Below are 20,356 nucleotides of genomic sequence, written 5' to 3'. Positions count from 1 at the left end.
GCTCTTACTGGACAGGCATGATCATATGTGGTGGGAAGAAAACTCAAGAACATAACCAACATACTGGTCCTATACCAGGCCTGCATGCATTTAAGAGAGCTTTGCATATTCTGTTAATTACTTATTGTGATGTGTATTAATTTCTAAACAGTGGGTCCCGGTAATAGCAGGGGTTAGGGACCACAACCACCCGCATTAAGTGAAAATCCGTGATAAGTTGGAACACCCCTCTAAAAACACTTATAACTGCCTGCTTTAATAGTCCAAACTCCAAATATACCTTAAACTATCATCCTTAAACCCTTTAATATAATTTCAAAGTCAACTTACAACACTACCCTTAGAAATATATGGCTTTCAACTACGTGTGAAAACTAAACTCAAGTCTCCCCCCTACATTCAAACACAGTCATTTTCTCTCATACAGTATTGAAGCTGTCCCGGTTTCTTTTTTCAGATAGGGAAACATTGGGAATTCACAAGTAGAGTTAAATACTTTACAGTACTTACATATTTAAATATGCATTGAAAAAAATACCAAATGCAATCAAGTGATAAAATATTCTCGTGTATATACAGGTTACAATGATTTACTAATTTTCAAATAATATTAATAATGTAAACACAGGAAAGTATCGATAAAATGCTATTTCAGCTATTTCACTTACAGAATCCATCTGTACTGTACAGTATTATATTGATCTGTTACCATCGTAATATGTATAATAAAAATTGATTGTCCCAACATTCATAATGTTTACATTCCGAGAATCAACTAATTAAGTCGGCTCCCTAAAGAATTATGAAAATAATTTTTTAGTTGCTAAAAGAAATGAATGTATTAACCCTTAAGGGATGGATTAAGCCTCAGTGTGAAGTAAAACAGGTTTGGGGAGGTGGATGGATTGAGCTTCAGCGTGAAGCAGAATTACGCACCACTGTTATGGTAATAATGATTCGAAACAAAGGTGCCAATACTTCTATATGCTATAAATTCACTAATGGCAACTTTTATACAGACGTGAGAGTTAGGCCAGTACCAGTAATGCTTGTGACTTCAAGGGGAAAAGTACTGTATCTCTCTCTCTCTCTCGAGTCTTTTTGTAAATTTGCCTGTAAATATACGAAGGAGTTGCTGTTGTTTTTTGTTTTTGTCTTTTATGATAGTATGTCGGTTGTAAATGTAATTTTACAAAGAAAATTGCAAAAAAATATTAGAAAAGCATGTAAAAGTAAAAAAATTTACGTGAATATTTTACAACAAATATGCAAAAAATTTGTTACTCCTTTTATTTCTTGTGTTTTGATATTGAGTGAGCAGTAATAATAATTTTACAAAATACAAAAAATTTATTTATTAGAAAAAACATATATAAGTTGGTAAAATTTACAATTGTCTTGTAAATGAGGCCCCACAAGATTGTAAATAGTCATTTTCAACTTCTCGTAGAAGGTAGGGAAAATTTTTTAGAATTTTTTTATTTATACAGTGTGAATGTACGTGTCATTCTCTTTCCATTGATGTGATTTTGTTTTATTTTGCCGACCTCAAAGTTTCCCCCAGTCTGGGGTGCTGCACATTGATAAATTATGCCGTCCCTTAAGGGTTAATGTAATTATCATTTTTAATTTTGTACATAAAAGTTTATGGTAATTCATATTCCATAGAGAGAGAGAGAGAGAGCCAGCCTTGCACTGCTTAAGTATGAAATTCGGATTTTAAATATTTTTACGGTGATTGGAGATGAAACACCAACGGTGAGAAAATATTCTCTTGTGTACTGTTATAATATGTGTGATAATCACTGAGTCAACTAAACTTGTAATGAAGCACGGTTCAATAAATCAGAGAAAGAAAAGAATATGGCGACACGTACTTACAGTAAAAACAATTGCAAATGTCGGGACAATAATTTTTTTATACATATTACAATAATACATCAATATGATACAGTATAAATGGATTTTCTAATTGTAATAACACTTTATTGATATTTTGCTGCTTTTTAATCAAAGGATATGTATACTGAGAGAGAGAGAGAGAGGGGGGAGGGGGGTGAGCTGAGCTAAGCTGTTTTGAGATTTTGCAGGATTTTAATTTAGCATTTTATTGATATCTTGCAGTGATATTATTATTTGAAAATTAGTAAAGAATTTTATCATAAAAAATTTTAGTCATGAAAATAAAATGAAAATACAGCAATTAGTAAATATTGCTCTGACAAAAGATTCAGGAATTAGCGAATTTTCTGCGATATATGTGGAGATAAGTTCCCCAGAAAAACCCACAATTAACTGAAGCCGCGATTGCTGACCCGTGATCTAGTGGGGACCCACTGTAAGATATATTATTCTCACTCTTTTCATCTTTCTATACTTTTTGACTTCTCTAATAAATACATCTGAATTCACGTTCAAAGACAAAATTACTGCTGGACCAATTATGCGAAGAACAACAATTGCGTCAATATGACAACAGTTCCTACGGTCAGAAGAATAAACTTCAAATTATCCATATGGAAGCTGTATGATTATAATTACAGTAAACTCCCCGTATTCACGTTCTCATGATTCGCGGACTCACGCATTCGCGGGTTTCTCTGTGGAACATATCTAGCCATTATTCGCGTAAAATTTGCCCATTCGCGGTATTTTTCACTGAGAAATATTCACTAATTACTGTATTTTCATATAATTTTCATGAATGCACTTTTTGTGATAAAACTATTAAAATACTCAGGTATATGCATTTTTACAAGGTTTTTCTGTGTTTAAACTATCAAAATGGGCAGTTCTAGGTGTTTTTAGAGGGGTTTTAAGTATTCACAGATTTTAGCTATTTGCGGGGGGGTGTGGGACGCATCCCCCGTGAATATGGGGGGTTCACTGTACACTTTTAAACTCTAAAAAGTTATACTAAATTAACTAATATTGTATTCCCACTGAGTGAAAACTCTACCTAACATTAAATACTAAATAAACAAGTACAGGCAGTCCCCGGTTAATGGCGATCCAGTTTTATAGGGCTTGTATAGCGCCGAAAATGGCCGATTTCCATTATCGGCGCCGATAATTGGGTATTGGCACCAATACATACCTAACAGAGGCGCCGATAACCGAAAAGCGAAAAGGCACCGATAATCCCAAAAAATCGCCGATTTTCGGTTATCATCACACCCTCAGAAATGGAACCCCGCCGATAACCGGGGACTGCCTGGACTAAGCACAACTGGATGCATCAAAACAGCATTTAACAAACAGAATACTAGTTACTAACATGTTCACAGGTTGGACAAATCCAATCTCCTTCAGGGACACTAAGTAAAGGAGGTCTGAGGCAAGAGAGATGCCATCCTGCATCACAGTTGTCACATAATAAGATTGTTTCTGGGTGATCGTCATGGCCACATTTGGTGCACTGTGTCTGGTCTTCCTCCTCCTCTTCCTCTTCTTCTTCCTCCTCTTCCTCAATGTCACTCTTTGCCACAGCTGCAATGAGAAATAAATGCAGATTCAATCATTACAATAAGAAAAACACATCTAAAGCTGAAAAGGTGTAAACATTATTATTAAAACTTGAATTAGCTACAAATACAAGGCGATTCAAAAGAAATGTTTTCCAAAATAGAATGGTCCTCAAAATAATGAGATGAGTTCTAATTTTCTTTTCTTCTAAACAATGGCACCAGCAACTAGTGTTAATGATATACCGGCACCAAAAAGTGAGAGAATACTCTTAGGCAACCTAAGGGTGCATCCACACTGCAGTAAAATGACATAAGCACATTTCTGCAACTTATAACTCACATAAAAAACAGGATGATTATTCAATATTTGGCAAGATTTGTTCTTCACTTACGGTCTCTGACTTGTGTTTTGTTTGATAAGCCTAAGATAAGTAGGCTAGCCAATGTGTTTATATCGTGCTTACCGTATTGTGGATGCATCCTGAAGATTACTTAGTTCTCAACAAAATCAATTTGGTGTTTGCCAACAAAATATATTGCACAGGTGAAATGATCATTTCAAAGACAAAATAAAATTTAACCTGGATAAAGTTTCTTTTGAATCAAACTGAATACATAGCAAGTCTGTAGATGCCGTACAATTCCTTACACAAAAATGTAAATAACAAGTGTAGATGAATGAAAGAAGAGCAAAGCAGAATTACACGAAGTTTAAGTTCAACAGAAACAAAATAGATATAAAACTAAGGAAAGACCATATTCAACAAAAAAAAAAAAAAAAAAAAAAAGGATACAAAATACAAAAGCAGGGAGGAAGCTGTCAAACCTGACACAAATACTTTTGGCCAGAGGTTGGGACCTGGTTGTGGCTTAAAGCCATTGAGTACTTCACCTTTCATCACAGGAAATACTATGAACAGCTTTGACATCTTTTTACAATCAGAATGATAGTCAGTAAAGTAAAAGCAGATTATAATGAACTGACCATAATGCGGAAACTTGAGTGCATAGAGCTCCCTATCCATCACAAAGCTTCCTTTTATAGCACCTGGTCAATACCCAAGTGAATGCAGAGACCATAGTTTGGTGCACTGGAATAACAAATAGGGTCTCATCCATCATGAAAATATACAAATGTCACAAATCTTAATACTCTATTATTAATAAAATAAAAAATAAATACATTTCACTACTGTTCCACAGCAATTTTTTTTATATACAGTACATACATTTCACTGTAGCATCCAGATTATAATTTCTTCATAAAAACTACTTACAAAAATATTTACAAATAACAAGAAAATGTTTGTAATGAATTTTATCAAAACTGGGCCATCAAAAATAAATATCTGACTACTCTGATATCTGTAAATAAAATTCTGAAGGTCTTGGTACCTTCATGCTAGCTACCCTAAATTACAGTGCTTTTTATACCCCATGACCACATGAAGATCTCAATTGTACTGTGGTCTTGGATAACAGTATTAATAGTCAGACTTGGAAATATACCACACAGTGAGACCTCAACTTAACAGGCAGTTTGGGGTCTGCCCCTCCTGGTAACAAAATCTGCTAAGTAACAAGGATTGGTAAATAGCCAACACAATACAGTACCTGGAGCAACTCACTTTGCTTTTAGTGAACAGCATTTACAAATAAAATAATACCCTATCCTAACTTGGATTTTGATATTTTTCTTCAATTCAAAATATTTACTCACTTATTCAGTTTCAGATGTCTATCTGCAAAATGAATTGCTTCAAAAAATAAATACAAAAGAGTACTGGAAAGCTTAATTAACAAAAACAGCCGATTGCCAGAGAGAGAGAGAGAGAGAGAGAGAGAGAGAGAGAGAGAGAGAGAGAGAGAGAGAGAGAGAGAGAGAGAGAGAGAGAGAGAGGAACACAGTAAGTGATAGTTTTAGTTTAATGACATACATGTGCAATGTATGTACACAGCACACATACACAGACTGATCATACGTTTAACCAGGTTTACCAAACTTATTGCCTTATTCATTAATATTTTGTATACAGGTAGTTTTATCCTACTAACGATGGGGCTAGGTTCCAAAAAACCTGTCATTTGTTGGAAAAAACGTATCTCAAATATAGCATAGCCTACACTAGGTATTCAGTACCATCTATACATATACGGTAGCCTAGCCTACACTATAAAGTATACTCTACACATATACATATAGTAATTATTAACATCAGCTAATTCTGGAGGTTTATGCAGAATGACTTATGATAATTCAATACCGGCCAATGAAGAATTAGAGGAATTTATTTCTGGTGATAGAAATTCATTTCTCATCATAATGTGGTTCGGATTCCACAATAATCTGTAGGTCCCGTTGCTAGGTAACCAGTTGGTTCTTAGCCACGTATAATAAATCTAATCCTTCAGGCCAGCCCTAGGCGAGCTATTAATCAGCTCAGTGGTCTGGTTAAGCTAGATATACTTAACTTAATACAAAGAGAAATTGAATAACAAACAAGAATTAGCTTAGCCTACACTATGGAATATAGTATACAGTACATATATGGTAGCCTAGCCTACATTATACTGTGCTCTAAATTCGCATATTAATATCGTATTATACAAACATCAACATAATGAATATGCACCTTTTCCACGGATCTTTTAAAAAGTTATGCTTTACTTCACTATGTCCAATAATATTGAATGTATTCTCATATTGCTTGCAATCACAGCTATCACTGTTTTGGTTTGGAAATCGATTACGTGGTAAGTTTATTTCACGTTACTCAACTCAGTTCAGAGTGCTTTTTTTGCTTATAGTTTGTGTAAATGAATCTCTAGATATTTTATTTATATGGGACACTGTTATTTTCGTTATACTGAAGTAAGTGCTTTTAAGTCAAAATATAACTTAAATACGTCTTGTTGTGAAACTGATTTAGCTATTTTTTTTTTTGTTAATAGATGACGTTGGCCGTTGGGAGGCACGTTTGTTTTGTGTAAAAAATAAAGTTTCCGTTTGCTATTTTCACTTGATTTCATCATAATACGAGCTTTATGTATTTATCTTCTATCGGCGTGAAAACAGCAGTAATAGGTGTTCTTTCATGCCCAGTAGTTTTGATAAAAATACTTCTCTCCGATTTTATTTATGGTCGAGTTTCTTCTACACTGCCGATGCACGATAATTTATAGTCATTAGCAGCTCGAGCATTATTTTCTCAGCTTCAGCTACAACTTGCAGCTTAAATTTAGCAGTATATTTCCTTGTCAATCTTTTCTCCATACTGAATAAGGGTATAATGTAAAAATATATCAGTCCGATTCTACTTAACGTCATTTGTAACATAACTACGATAATTGTTTACTATCATACAATGGTTGAAATCTCGTTCGGTTGTTTACGCTGTATGCTGTTACGCAGGAGCAAACACTGCTAACAATACTTTTATCATTCTCTTTAACTTTTTAACTAGAAGACTGGATAAAGAGGTGGAGGAAAAGAAGTTGGTCTATTGTAATTTGGTCTCTCTCGCTGCCTGATTGTACGCTGCTGCCTGCGCCTATGTGAAATTTAAAAATGTTTTCTAAATATTGTCGTATCGGTATTAATTACTGACCCCATTGCAAAATCAAATTATCGTACAGCAAATTATCCTAACTCAAGCACTGCCTGTAATAAACAACTATGTAGTATTTCATTGAACACCACTCAGCAAAACAGACATAGACAGCAGCAAGTATGACATGGAAAACTTAATCAAGAGACAGCTATTTGTGGATGTTATTACCATAACTGTGGATTGGCACTGACTTACAACATGTGCGACATAGGACAATCCACGTTTAGAACAGTAGTAAACAAAATTACGAATAATATAAGTATAAAAAAAAAAATTAAAATTTACGAAACACCATGCAGCCGGCAGCGCTAATGAATAGCAGTGCCAGTGATACATGTAAAGCAGGCCACGCACTATCAAACATGTATGTCCAGGGTGGCATATGATCATTTAACAATTTAAGAATGTATGGCTGGTTGAAAGGACTGACTAAGTTTGACATTCATCCATTTAAAATGTTTACTCCAAAGGTCTCTGACACATACTGACATTTAATTGTATGCCAGCTGTAGTTTGTATCAGTGTAGATCAAACATGTTTGGTAGTTTGTGGGCCCCCAAACATACATGTACCCATACACATCTGCTTTCACTTCTCTCTCTCAATACTCTGTCTTGAGAATAATAGCTGTCAACTGTGATTTATTTACCGTTTAAAAAGTTTTTATTAAGCTGCAGTATATTCAAAGAAGGGGTAATTTCATCGTCAACAATTTGGCCAGCCGAAAAAGGAAGGCAAGGAAATCAACTTGGAGTTAAAACTGAATGTGTTTAATCAGTAAGGAAGAGGAAAAAGAATAAGCACAATAGCATGTGGCATAGAACTTCCACGTTCAACAGTGTCGACAATTCTTAAGGGTCGAGAACACATATGAGAGGCTGTGAAACGGTTTTGCTTCAGTGAATTCTACTGTAATGACCAAGCAAAGGCAAAGGTCAACCCATGAAATGGGAGTTATTAATGGTGCAAATAGAAGACCAGATTAAAAAACAGACACCATTAAGCCTTACTACCATTCTGGCAAAGGTTAGAAGTCTGTCTCAGATCCTTAAGGAATGTGCAGGTAATTACTACCAACAAGAATTCATCGCAAGTACTGGATGGTTCAAAAGAAGATCAAGTTTGCATAATGTTCAGGTAACAGAAGAGGCAGCGAGAAGGCTTGTCGATAATTTTGATAAATTCATAGAAGAAAAAGGATAAAATATTACATATCCCATGCAAAACTTTAAGTTAATAACCATTCTCAGAATACCTTTTAAAAAAATCCACAGTAAATGCGAAAAACGTAAACACCATCAAAAGCATGTGCTCCACACGTGATACGCAAATGTAAAAACGTTTAGTAGCATTATGACAAAATGGAAATTGGCTGAGATCAAACTAGGGATCAGTAATGGTGAGGTACATTCAATACTGTACAGAATTACTATGGTGCAATATCCATCAGAGTCAACTGAAAGAAGGTTAAACTGATTTTATTTTTAGCGCAATTACCACTGGCTTACCATTGAAGCATATGAAATGTACATGTAACCGTAGGGAAAGTTACAAAACATTAAGAAGAATTGGAAAATTAATTAGTGAAATGAATAAATTACCAGTGATAAAATATTCTCCATTGTACTGTAAATATATACGTATGATATCCAGTTAAAACTGAAAAAAAAAAAAAGATATACGTTGCATCTTTGCTGAAGACGAAATGTAGGCTGGATGTAAACACGGGTTAAGTTACGTACACAATAAGTAAGTTCCATACACAAGGTTTCCCTGATATAACAAAGCAAATTGAGAAATCACTGATTACAATAAAACAGAAGATTAATAATTCCTTTTCAGTACATTTCTTAAAAATATACTAAGAGTCTAATCTACAGCACAATATGAAAGATGCAATAGTCGCCAAGTATAACTCATAGTACGGGAGCACAATAATGTAAAAAGGCAAATTTACTAAATTCTATGTAAAACAAGTGAATATAATCAATATTGTCAAGAGTTGAAAGAAAGTTACGGTATAAAAATATACTCATGGTGATAAAACCATGGTAGGCTGTAGGCAAAAGAAGTTAGGGCCTATATATACCTACAAACTGAATTGCAACCGATTTACGTCAAAATTCGTCTTCCAACATGCAAGCACGGACATAACCCCATCGTAACTCTACGCACACCTGTATGGCACATTTATTTTGTTGCATTACAGTTGTCGACTTACTAATTCTCAATGGTGACGTCCATGAATAAAAATGAAATTAATATTTACTCATCCTTCAAGCAATGAAGAAAGGTCACAAGGAAGTACAGTATATAGTATTGCTAATGCTATACGCTGTAAATGCAGCTCAAGAAACAAATAAAATGGAGGCTGAAAAATGTTTTGAACAAGCAAAAGCGATGTCCGAAACTGATGAAATCACAGTTCTACTTCTTTTAAAACTATAAAGATAAGCTGCATTTTTAAACCAAGCTTTTCTTACAAGTATCTCCAAACTACATTTCTTTTGCAACTAATAGTAATGGTGTCGGTGAAACTTCAGTTAGCTGATGATTTTGAGAATGTATACAGTACCAGAGTGCTAATACAGGATTGCAATGTTTGTATTTCATAAGATGATACTCGTAATATGCACTGCATAACTGGACAAAGTAAATCAACAGTTTTATCAAAATTACCATTACTTTAAATACAACTGTATTCTTTAACTTTTGCAAATGGATACTATTAAAATTTCAGAGCACATTCTCAAACAGCGAAGCAAAATCACTTCAATAAAATTCATGTACAAATTGTATCGTCAGATTTAAAACAATTTGCATTAGTGTGATTGCTCTGAAATACAGGTACAGCACATATATGCATGGAATTACACTTTATTTAACCAAATATCTATGAATTTCTTAGCACCTCGTTGCCAAATAAACAAAGCAATACTTTCACTTTTTAAACAAAAAATACTTTATAACCATAAATTTAACAAGGCCCAGCAGGCACATTAAATTATATAACTATTCTGTACGCTCCAGCCAGGACGTTTAACACACACCAATCAATGATCACATACTTTATGTGCTACACTACAATCTTAAAGGGCGCACCAATCTTTGAGTTTCAAGGAATGATCAAAATTGAGTTACTGACAGTTTTGGACTGTTTTATATCTAAGTAAACATATCCTGAAGTGTTATAGATAAAAAATTTTTTCAGACAGGTTTGTTGACAATTTTGTTCATAGCTTTTATTACCTCATGAGTGACAAATTGTTGCACAACTTGCAAATACCTTTCTAATCCTGTTCAGTATGAAATAATTGTTATACTTGCATTACCCACTGAAGTATCTCCGTTTTCTCTAGTGACAGCACCGTGGAAAACGTAAGATCAGAGTAACTCGCCCAAATTTCCTGTTAATCTCGGTACTTATCAAAGTGTCACCATGCATGTACTGCACCAAACAATTTACATACAGTATAATGTTTTGTATTTCTTAACTTATTTTTACAGTTTTATATTTTGGACTTATTTTTACAGTAAAATGACCATGACATGTAATTCAACTTGATATACAAAAATATATGCTTAAGCAAATGAATAGCAATCTTCCTCATCACCATTCACATAAACAAAATTTATATCTTAAGTGAAACCATTTACAAGTTTTTTTTTTTTTTGACAAACGGTAAAAACAGAATGAATATTGTTTCTATTCCTCAGGATATCTTGACAGGGTGTCTATTTACAAATAGAAAAAAAAAAAAAATATTCGGACACACCACGTGGTGCTACAATGTACAGTTTGTACCATGTTACTAACTTCAAATAATAGGCATATTTTTAATTATTTTCACTTTTCCATATGGCATATTATAATCCGGTAATAACATGACTGGATAATGACCATCCAGTTAATTGGGTCATTAACGTACCATGAAACTATGTCAGTTCAAAACAAAATAACATCTGTAAAATCTGGAACCCGATGGCATTGTTATTTTTTTTTATTTATTTATTTTTTTTGGTAAGGCAGCCTACTTTCATATCCACATTTACTACCACACCATAAAAATCTATTTTTTTACAAGCAAAGATTCACAAAATAGTCTGGTAAAGGATGACTATGAGAAAACTCAAATAATTCAGTACTGTTACAATTGAAGTCCATCAATCTAACACACTACCATGCCAAAATTCTCCAGAACGATCTGTTACCTTTCTTACCTTTTTTGGCTGTCCGAGCTCTTCTGATGGGCTGTGCATCTGCTTCTTCAATGTCTGACTCAGGGCTGAATTCATGATCACTCTTGAACTCTAGGTTTTCGTCCTCTTCCTCCTCTTCAATATCATCTTCCTCTGAGCTGGAACTGACAATAAAACAATGAGGAACGATGCAAAACCTGGCTGACACTTCCAGTAATGTAGTAGTGTAATTCAATGTGATAATTTCCTGCCAGTACAATAATGCTCATTCAGTTATATTTCACATGATCATTTCTGGTTACTACTAAGCCCCACCAGATGGAATACTGATTCAGTTGCTGTTTTACAAGAAAACAATCCCACTCTCAATCACTAAAAACCTTTCTACACAGCATAATGACAAAGAAGCATTAAACATTGCCAAAAATCCTTCAAATGTACTAAACAGCTAAACAGCATTAAGAATCCTTTTACCTTGATGACGATGATGAATTTTCCCAAGGATCTCCAGCACCAGTCTTTTTCTTGGCACGCTTCTTTTTCCTCTTCTTTTTTTCTTTATCCTTAAAAACAAAAAATTATCATGAATCTCATCATCTGAAAACCTGCAATTACAAGCTATTAATCATTATCACAAATGCTACACAATCAGGTGACATAACTACACATTTAATACATATCTGAAAAGTGACTACAGTTCTTAGTAATTTTCTTCTAAAAGCTAAGCATGTTTTCTTTTACTTTACTGTTTACAGAAGGATCTTTGTTATGATTACTACAAATATATTACTGTCATTGCCAGTATGTATATAAAATGCAGTGGCATAAAAAACCACCCCAATCTTGGAACATATCACGGAATAAAAATATCTTTCTCCCCTGATTTTCAGAGCCCTTCTAGCTACAGGTTATTCTCAAAGCTTCTTAATGACGGATATTCAAATATACTACAGTAAAAAGAAGACAGGAAAGTTGGTATACTTCGGCATGATATAGGGTCTGCTCCTCCCAAGTTATACTTTTTTATTAATTACACCAATTGCCAATCTTTGAAATTATTTCTAATATTGTAATTGCTCTTTGCTGTACCAAATACATTAAACCACTTGAAATTACAAAACCAATGAACAATCTTTCATTCCCCTTCTCACTGCAAAAATCTTCAGGCATGCAACTACGAACAGTGGAAACTAACATTCATATTTACAAAGACCTATGAAAATATCAAAAGGGAACAATTGTCAAAACAGCTGACTGATAATGATCTTCCTACAAACCAACATGGATTTGTCGACGGGAAATCCAAGGTATCACAGCTAAGTCAACCAAACTGAGTTGATAATTAGTATTCCTGAATCAGGCAATGCAAATGATACTTTATTTTTGATTCACCACAGCTTCTGATGAAGCTGATCTCTTCATACTATTCAAGGTAGACCAGCAGATGACTGACTAAATTCCTCATCAAAACAACCACTTCAGGTACCAGCTAACTGAGTATTACCAATGCCAGCCCAATTCATATTAAGTGTCCCGCAAGGAACTGTTCTCAGTCCTGTAGTCATTCTTAAGAACATTCAGGTCTTCGTCTGCTGTTGGTATATCAATCACATTTGATTGATATTGCCTTCATACCTCATTCATGACCTCACTATAATGTTCTGCCTAGCACTGCTTCTCGCCTCTTTTTCTGACATTACTAACCCATTCCTTCTTTTGACAGGTATTTTCCTCTTTTCCTTTTCACCCTTGTATATATCATTAATACCAAAATTATGTGGAATATCCTAAAACCAATACATCGTGATACATGGCTTTGTCAACAGTCCAAAAATACCCAGACCAACTGCTTGCATCTGGTACTGATGTGATGTGACTGTGGCATAAATCTGTGTTAATTTTTATCATAAGGTACATTTTTCAACTCAAAAAATATACTTTTCATTAGACTTTTTAAATCACACTCCAAATTCTCATGGAAAACAACAGAGCACACCACAGGCACATAAAACCTCAATTACATTCAGCATAAATGTTTGGTGAAAAAGGAAACCATATTATTTACCTTTTTTTCCTTCTTTTCACGTTTCCCCTTTTTGAGCTCTCGTTGCGCCTGCAAAACGAAAAATAACATTTCCTAAAACATTATAGCAAATAACTCATCTCATATGCAGACAGTACATATCAGTACCTAAGATAACTTTTGTTTGGAAAAATAAAAATACCTAAGATAACTTTTGTTTGGAAAAACAAAAATGAGATACAATATCTACATTTGTAAGATAACTTTTCCACGTACCAAATAAAGTAAAACCAGAACTTTTGTTTCGAGATATAAAAACAAGATACAATATCTACATTTGTCCAAATCGATGTCCTGTACAACAACAATTCTTACCCTTCTTTCCTCTCTGGCTTTTCGCTTCAACTCTTTCAGTCTATTCTCTTCAGCAAGCTGTTTCATGCGAAGGGCTTCTAACTTTCTTCGCTCCTCCTCTTCTTTTTCACGAATCTTTGCTATGCGGGCAGACCTCTGCCTTGGCACTAAGAAAAAAAATCTTTATAAAATTCTGCCAGAGTAAAAATGAACACAAAACCTGTATATTATTTCATGTTCAAAAATTTCAATCGTCTACAAACTTCATCATAACACAGGGTTCTTAGAAATACACATGCAATTTGCTTTCAGGAAAAATTAAATTACCTATAATTTTTTCATTAAAGCTAATGATAATTATAGTAGTGGAGATTTGCACCACGTAAGTTCCACAGCAGTCAACTTTTCATAAAAAAAAAAAACCATAAATCTATTACTATATTTATGGATGGTCAGTTCAATTTTTACATATCTTTCACAGTAGTAAAACTAATTTCATTAACTTTTACTCTTACAGATGGCCAACTACTACGAAACTGATGATATGTCTAGCAATATCCCTTAACATTCTCAACTTAGAAAACTTAAACTTTTTCATTCAAACCCATTCCTAATAACCACTTCTAAAACCATCCCTCTTAGGGCCACAGGGGGGCCAGTAATGTCATTCGCAGTCCCTAGGATTCGAAGAGCCTGCTGAGGGCCCTTCTCATCTGGCTGAAGAGCGGAAAGACATGAATATCCATATTGTCCCACAGATGCTGGAAGGCATTCTGCATCGCTGCTCTCTGGTCTGGGACTGGGGAGCAGTACAGGGGCAGCTTTATACTCTATGCCACTGTGAAGAGATCAACTGTCAGCCCCTTCCAGAGCTCTAACAGCTCCTGATTCATGGACAATTCTGTGCCTACTACATGGTCAGCCCTACTAAGCTGATCAGCAAGGACTTCTCTTTTGCCTGGGATGTATCTGGCAGTCAGTTCTAATCCCTAAGTCATGAACACTAACCCAGCGCTCGACGCCACTCAGGAAAGGAACTCTGGACTTGGAGGCATCAGTTGTCGTTACTCCAGTCTGCCAGATGGGAACTTAGCAGGACATGGAAATGGGGCCCTTGTGACTGCTTCTCGCTGATCCTGATAGGAGGGGTAGACATGCGGGGTGACAAGACCTCAACCAGGATGAGGCATGGTTGCACAACTCCCAATCTTTTCTTTGACATCCTGTATCGTCTAGCTCCTAGAATGGGAGCATCTACAGCACTAACGACAACTTCTGGCTGAGGATCAGTTTCTTCTTTGCAAGCAACTCCATCTTGGGGACCTGCTGCTCCTCAACGATCTGCTCCATCTCCCCATTCTTCTGGTGCTGTGGTAAGATCTACTCCTACTCCTCCTGAAGGTCAACCCATCTCTCCTATGCTGTTGTGAGGAGGGGGAGAGGCACAGGAGATGAACAATGAAGCTACGGAGGCACTGAAGGAGGACAGCCCTTCCTCCTGCTCTCTGACGTTGCCGACAAACGGCATCTTTCTAGTCTCTGATGCTTCAGAGGGGGCGGACAGGGATCAGTGGAGTCAGACCTGAACCATTTCTTGTTGGTAGTACGTCCCCTTCTCCTTTGCTCTTTCTTGATGCAGAAGACAACAGAAAGGGAGACTGGGAAACTGTATTCTCTGTCCCTTCTGTCATGTGACCAGAAATTCCAACACCTTCATTACATCCTCTGAAATGGGTTCCTCTACAACACATGGAGGAGGGCAGCCAGCATTGCTGGAGGGGTCACTGAAGGAGGGACTGCAGGGGGGGCAGGAGAGGGATCACGGGTTGCTTCCCTTCTTCCCATGCCTCTTTCCATATCTTATTATTTCATGGATCACATATCTTTTAGCAAATGTCATCTTTCACATTACTCCGAGTAAGACTTGGAATAAATTTTAAAAATGCGAGCTTCATTTTTACAGTTACACATCACAGTGCAAAAGAAAACCAGCAAATGAAAAAGCAGTGATAGTATGTATGAATTTAATGAACAGTGGGAAAATGAGCCCCTATTTATGAACAGGTCCAACAATCAATCAATGTGTCTTGTTTGTGAAAATGATGTCTTACATAATAGAAAAACATGATCTTAACCCTTAAACGTCGAGCCTCTATTTACAAAAACGTCTCCCATATGCCGGCGGTGTTCAGTGAGTTAGCGCCGAAGCGGAAAAAAAGTTTTTTTCAAAAAATTACAGCACGCTTAGTTTATAAGATTAAGAGTTCATTTTTGGCTCCTTTTTTTGTCATTGCCTGAAGTTTAGTATGCAACCATCAGAAATGAAAAAATATCATTATCATATATAAATATTGGAATATATAACAGCAAAAAAACTCATATAATTGTATACAAATCGCGCTGTAAGCACAACGGTTAAAGCTAATGAGTTAATTTTTTTAGTTGTATTGTACACTAAATTGCGATGATTTTGGTATATAACAAATTGTAAAACGATCAAAGCAACACAGAGAAAATATTATCACAAAATGATGCATGAATTCGTAACGCTCGGACGTAAAAAAATGTTTTTTCAAAAATTCACCATAAATCGAAATATTGTGCTAGAGACTTCCCGTTTGTTGAAAAATGAAGCTAATTGATTGAATATTACTAGACTGTAAGTGTTTTAGCTTACAATTGCAGTTTTCACCATTTCGGGTCGAGTTAAAGTTGACCGAAAGTCGAATTTTTCTATTTATCGTGATTTATATGAAAATATTTCAAAACTGATAAAAGCTACAACCATGAGTTATTTTCTGTTGTATTGTACATGAAATTGCACACATTTTCATATATAAAACTTTATGTAACGACTAATATAAAACGGTGCAAATATTACGACAACGAGACAAAAGAATTTCCGAGATGTTCGGCCGAAAGTTACGGCACAAGAGACGTAAGGAAAATGTTTTTTTCAAAAATTCACCATAAATCGAAATATTGTGCTAGAGACTTCCAATTTATTGCAAAATGAAGGTAAACGATTGAATATTACTAGAATGTAAGAGTTTTAGCTTACAATTGTGTTTTTTGACCATTTCAAACGAGTTAAAGTTGACCAAGGTTGAAATTTTGGCAGTTATCGTGATTTATGTGAAAATATTTCAAAACAGATAAAAGCTACAACCATGAGCTATCTTCTGTTGTATTCTACATGAAATTACACACATTTTCATATATAAAAGTTTATGTAACGACTAATGTAAACGATGCAAACATTACGACAACACATTATGACAACGAAAGAATTTCTGAGATGTTCGGCCGAGTTACGCAGTTATCAGGACGTAAGGGAAAAAGTTTTTTTTCAGAAATTCACCAAACGTAAGGAAATATTGTGCATAAATCGAAATATTGTGCTAGAGACTTCCAGTTTGTTGCAAAATGAAGGTACATGATTGAATATTACTAGAATGTAAGAGTTTAGCTTATAATTGCATTTTTTACCATTTCGGTCGAGTTAAAGTTGACTGAAGCTTGAAATTTTGGCAGTTATCGTGATTTATATGAAAATATTTCAAAACTGATAAAAGCTACAAATATGAGTTATTTTCTGTTGTATTCTACATGAAATTGCGCACATTTTCATATATAAAACTTTATGTAACGACTAATATAAAACAGTGCAAACATTATGACAACGTGACGAAAGAATTTCTGGCGCGGATGTAAGGAAAAAGTTTTTTTCAAAAATTCACCATAAATCGAAATATTGTGCTAGAGACTTCCAACTGGTTGCAAAATGAAGGTAAATGATTGAATATTACTAGAATGTAAGAGTTTTAGCTTACAATTGCGTTTTTTGACCATTTCGGTTGAGTCAAAGTTGACCGGTTGAAATTTTGGCAGTTATCGTGATTTATATGAAAATATTTCAAAACTGATAAAAGCTACAACCATGAGTTATTTTCTGTTGTATTGTACATGAAATTGCGCACATTTTCATATATAAAACTTTATGTAACGGCTAATATAGAACAGTGCAAAAATTACGACAAAATGACATAAAGAATTTCTGAAATTTTTGGCAAGTTACTGCGAGGCGTAAGAAAAAGTTTTTTTCAAAAATTCACCATAAATCGAAATATTGTGCTAGAGACTTCCAATTTGTTGCAAAATGAAGGTACATGATTGAATATTACTAGAATGTAAGAGTTTTAGCTTACAATTGCGTTTTTCTACCATTTCGGTCGAGTCAAAGTTGACCGAAGGTTGAAATTTTTTGTAGTCGACGTACGGTACGTCCACTTGGCACCCAACAGACAATTTTAGTCGACGTATGATACGTCCAGTAGGCGTTTAAGGGTTAATAGACACCAGCAAAAACATCAGATTGAAAATGTAAAAAAGCTATGTTAGTCCTGGGGTCCGAGTTATGAAGGTATGTGATGGTTGTCTTTGCTAGAACATAATCAGAATTCCTATCCTAATACAACATGTTTGTGTGTTAATGTTCTTTGCAAATGGTAACAATGAGCAAAATATTTGGAGGTTTTGAAGATTAAAATGTTTTACTTTTGCTAATAATTGCATTGTGTGGATTTTAATCTCTATTCTATCTTTTATACTGCTCTATTATACTCATGAGGTGCTCTTACAAAGGGTAACTGAGACATAATGTTATTTTATACTGTATATATTTCCAATTGTAATGTTTAGTTTTTCCTTTACCCGAGATTTAAAAAATGCAGCATAATGCTACATTCAATACTATCAAACTCTTGAGATACTACACCAACTGTAATCCTGCACATCTGCACATACTGAGGCGCTGCTGGCCACGGAAATATTTTATAAATCACAGCTGGGTAGTTTATACTGTACTGTATACATTACTTACTTAGTGAAGAAAAAAAAAAAAGCATAAAACTGAAGAATCTACAACAGAATCAATATGCCATAGCAGAAAAAGCAACATACAGTATTTCAACGAACTGAAAAACTTGAATACACTTAGCTTACCAACTAAAACAGTCTTCAAACTTGTTAGTGTCAACTTATTTTCATGTCTGTTTACCCAAAATTCGCCAGGAAAAACTGGGGTGCGTCTTCGAGATCAGAGTGACTCTGACGCCAGGAAATATGGTAGTTTTTTTATGGCAGTAAAAGTCTGGCAGTGACTGAAGCTTTTCTCTGAAATTGTTAAGCCTTGTCATCAGCCATACAAATGATCCACACTTGAAAAACCAAGGCAAGAAGAAACTGTTTCCCACCTTAGTGAATATCAATGCATCCATGAAGCAATTCAACTGTTTACCTCTCAGTTTGCAAAAAAAAAAAAAAAAAAAAAAAAAAAAAAAAAAAAAAAAGCATGAGACCCAGCCTCTATATTTACTACAGTGTGAATGTGCTGAAAATACTGTTACTTTACACAGAAATAATGAACAAATCTGGTTACTGTTTGTGGCATTTGAAAGCTGTTCTCGCCATTTTGACAAAGAACAACACAGCATGCTCACATTTGTAAAGCCATTTCCACTCTGTACCAAAATACCCTGATGCACAGTAACATAAAAATGAACCTTATTGATTTTAAAATAATTTAAATAAAATTCTATATTGGGAATGAAGTTCAATGATCATCCCTCTGGCTTAAAATGCTTGAACATTATTAATTTTTGGCAGTCATGACCATCTGAAATCTGAGAAAATTTGCTGTGTTATATCTCGTTTTGGAGCGACTACAGGTCACTGTTACCAACATAACTGAGTGATCATGGTGACCCCCAGGTATTTACTGGCAACCAAGCACCTTCGTCAATGAATCTAACCAAAGACTTAGACCAAGACTAACAGATTCAAATTTGAAGAATTATGTGCTCCTCTCACTATTTACTACAAACTTTACAACACAATTTTTGCAAAATCAATGCAATACTCTAAAGTCTCACTGAAGCATTATCTTTATAATAAATCATTTCAAGCACACATTCCTAAACAGGTTCATGACAACATATTTCCAAAGAACTGGAGAGGGTATAATTGCCGTAGGACACATCTGGACTAGAGCATGAATAAAATGGTGCAAAAGGATGGCCACCCTGCAATAGTTCGTCTTACTCAGACCATTAATATAGTACTTTCAGTTAATACAGTATCTTCAGTAATTAGAAAAACAAGCATTCAATACAGTAGCGCACCGAGATAACGGACTGTGGTATATCGTACTTCTGGATATATTGTTGTGAAATGGAAATACAGTGGACCACCTGAATTCGCGGGGGATGTGTATCACAACACCCCACGAAAAGCTAAAATCCGCAAATAGCTTAAACTCTTCTAAAAATGCTTAAAACTGCCTATTTTGATTGTTCAAACACAAAGACCCTCTTACAATGCTCATACCCAAGTATTTTAATAGTTTTATCACCTTAGTCATGAAAATATGAAACAGTAATTAATGAATATTTCTCAGTGAGAAACACGTGAATAGGTGAATTTTTCGCGAATAATGTGTATATATGTTCAACAGAGAAATCCGTAGATTGGCGAGTCTGCGAATTGTGAGCCAGCATCAACTTGTGGGTTTTCGCCTCCAGATCGGGTGCCAAACTGTTTCTTCAAATTAGGCGCCACAAGAAATGCTGGGAGTTTGAGGGAGGGAGAAGGCTCATCACCCACACATGAATACATTTATGATTACAGTCCACTGTGATTTC

The 20,356-nt window shown here is 35.0% G+C and overlaps 1 protein-coding gene across 6 annotated transcripts in view; it reads right to left on the bottom strand.

The window, feature by feature from the left end:
- LOC136825294 (titin homolog) overlaps positions 1-20,356 on the bottom strand; it is a 53,460-nt gene that overhangs the window by 15,762 nt on the left and 17,342 nt on the right. For 2 of the 6 annotated variants that reach the window (XM_067081398.1, XM_067081401.1), the window contains exons 5-9: positions 13,677-13,822; positions 13,344-13,391; positions 11,753-11,841; positions 11,291-11,442; positions 3,278-3,489 (exon numbers count right to left, since the gene is read on the bottom strand). In XM_067081398.1, coding sequence (XP_066937499.1) covers positions 3,278-3,489; positions 11,291-11,442; positions 11,753-11,841; positions 13,344-13,391; positions 13,677-13,822 — 647 coding nt within the window. The remainder of the gene's footprint in view (positions 1-3,277; positions 3,490-11,290; positions 11,443-11,752; positions 11,842-13,343; positions 13,392-13,676; positions 13,823-20,356) is intronic. The other 4 variants (XM_067081400.1, XM_067081403.1, XM_067081399.1 and 1 more) reach the window with 3 other exon arrangements.

Source organism: Macrobrachium rosenbergii, chromosome 37 (genome assembly GCF_040412425.1).
Source record: "Macrobrachium rosenbergii isolate ZJJX-2024 chromosome 37, ASM4041242v1, whole genome shotgun sequence".
Lineage (NCBI taxonomy): Eukaryota > Metazoa > Arthropoda > Malacostraca > Decapoda > Palaemonidae > Macrobrachium > Macrobrachium rosenbergii.
The sequence above is the reverse complement of the archived record's forward strand: the minus strand, read 5'-3'. Positions and strand labels throughout refer to the sequence as shown.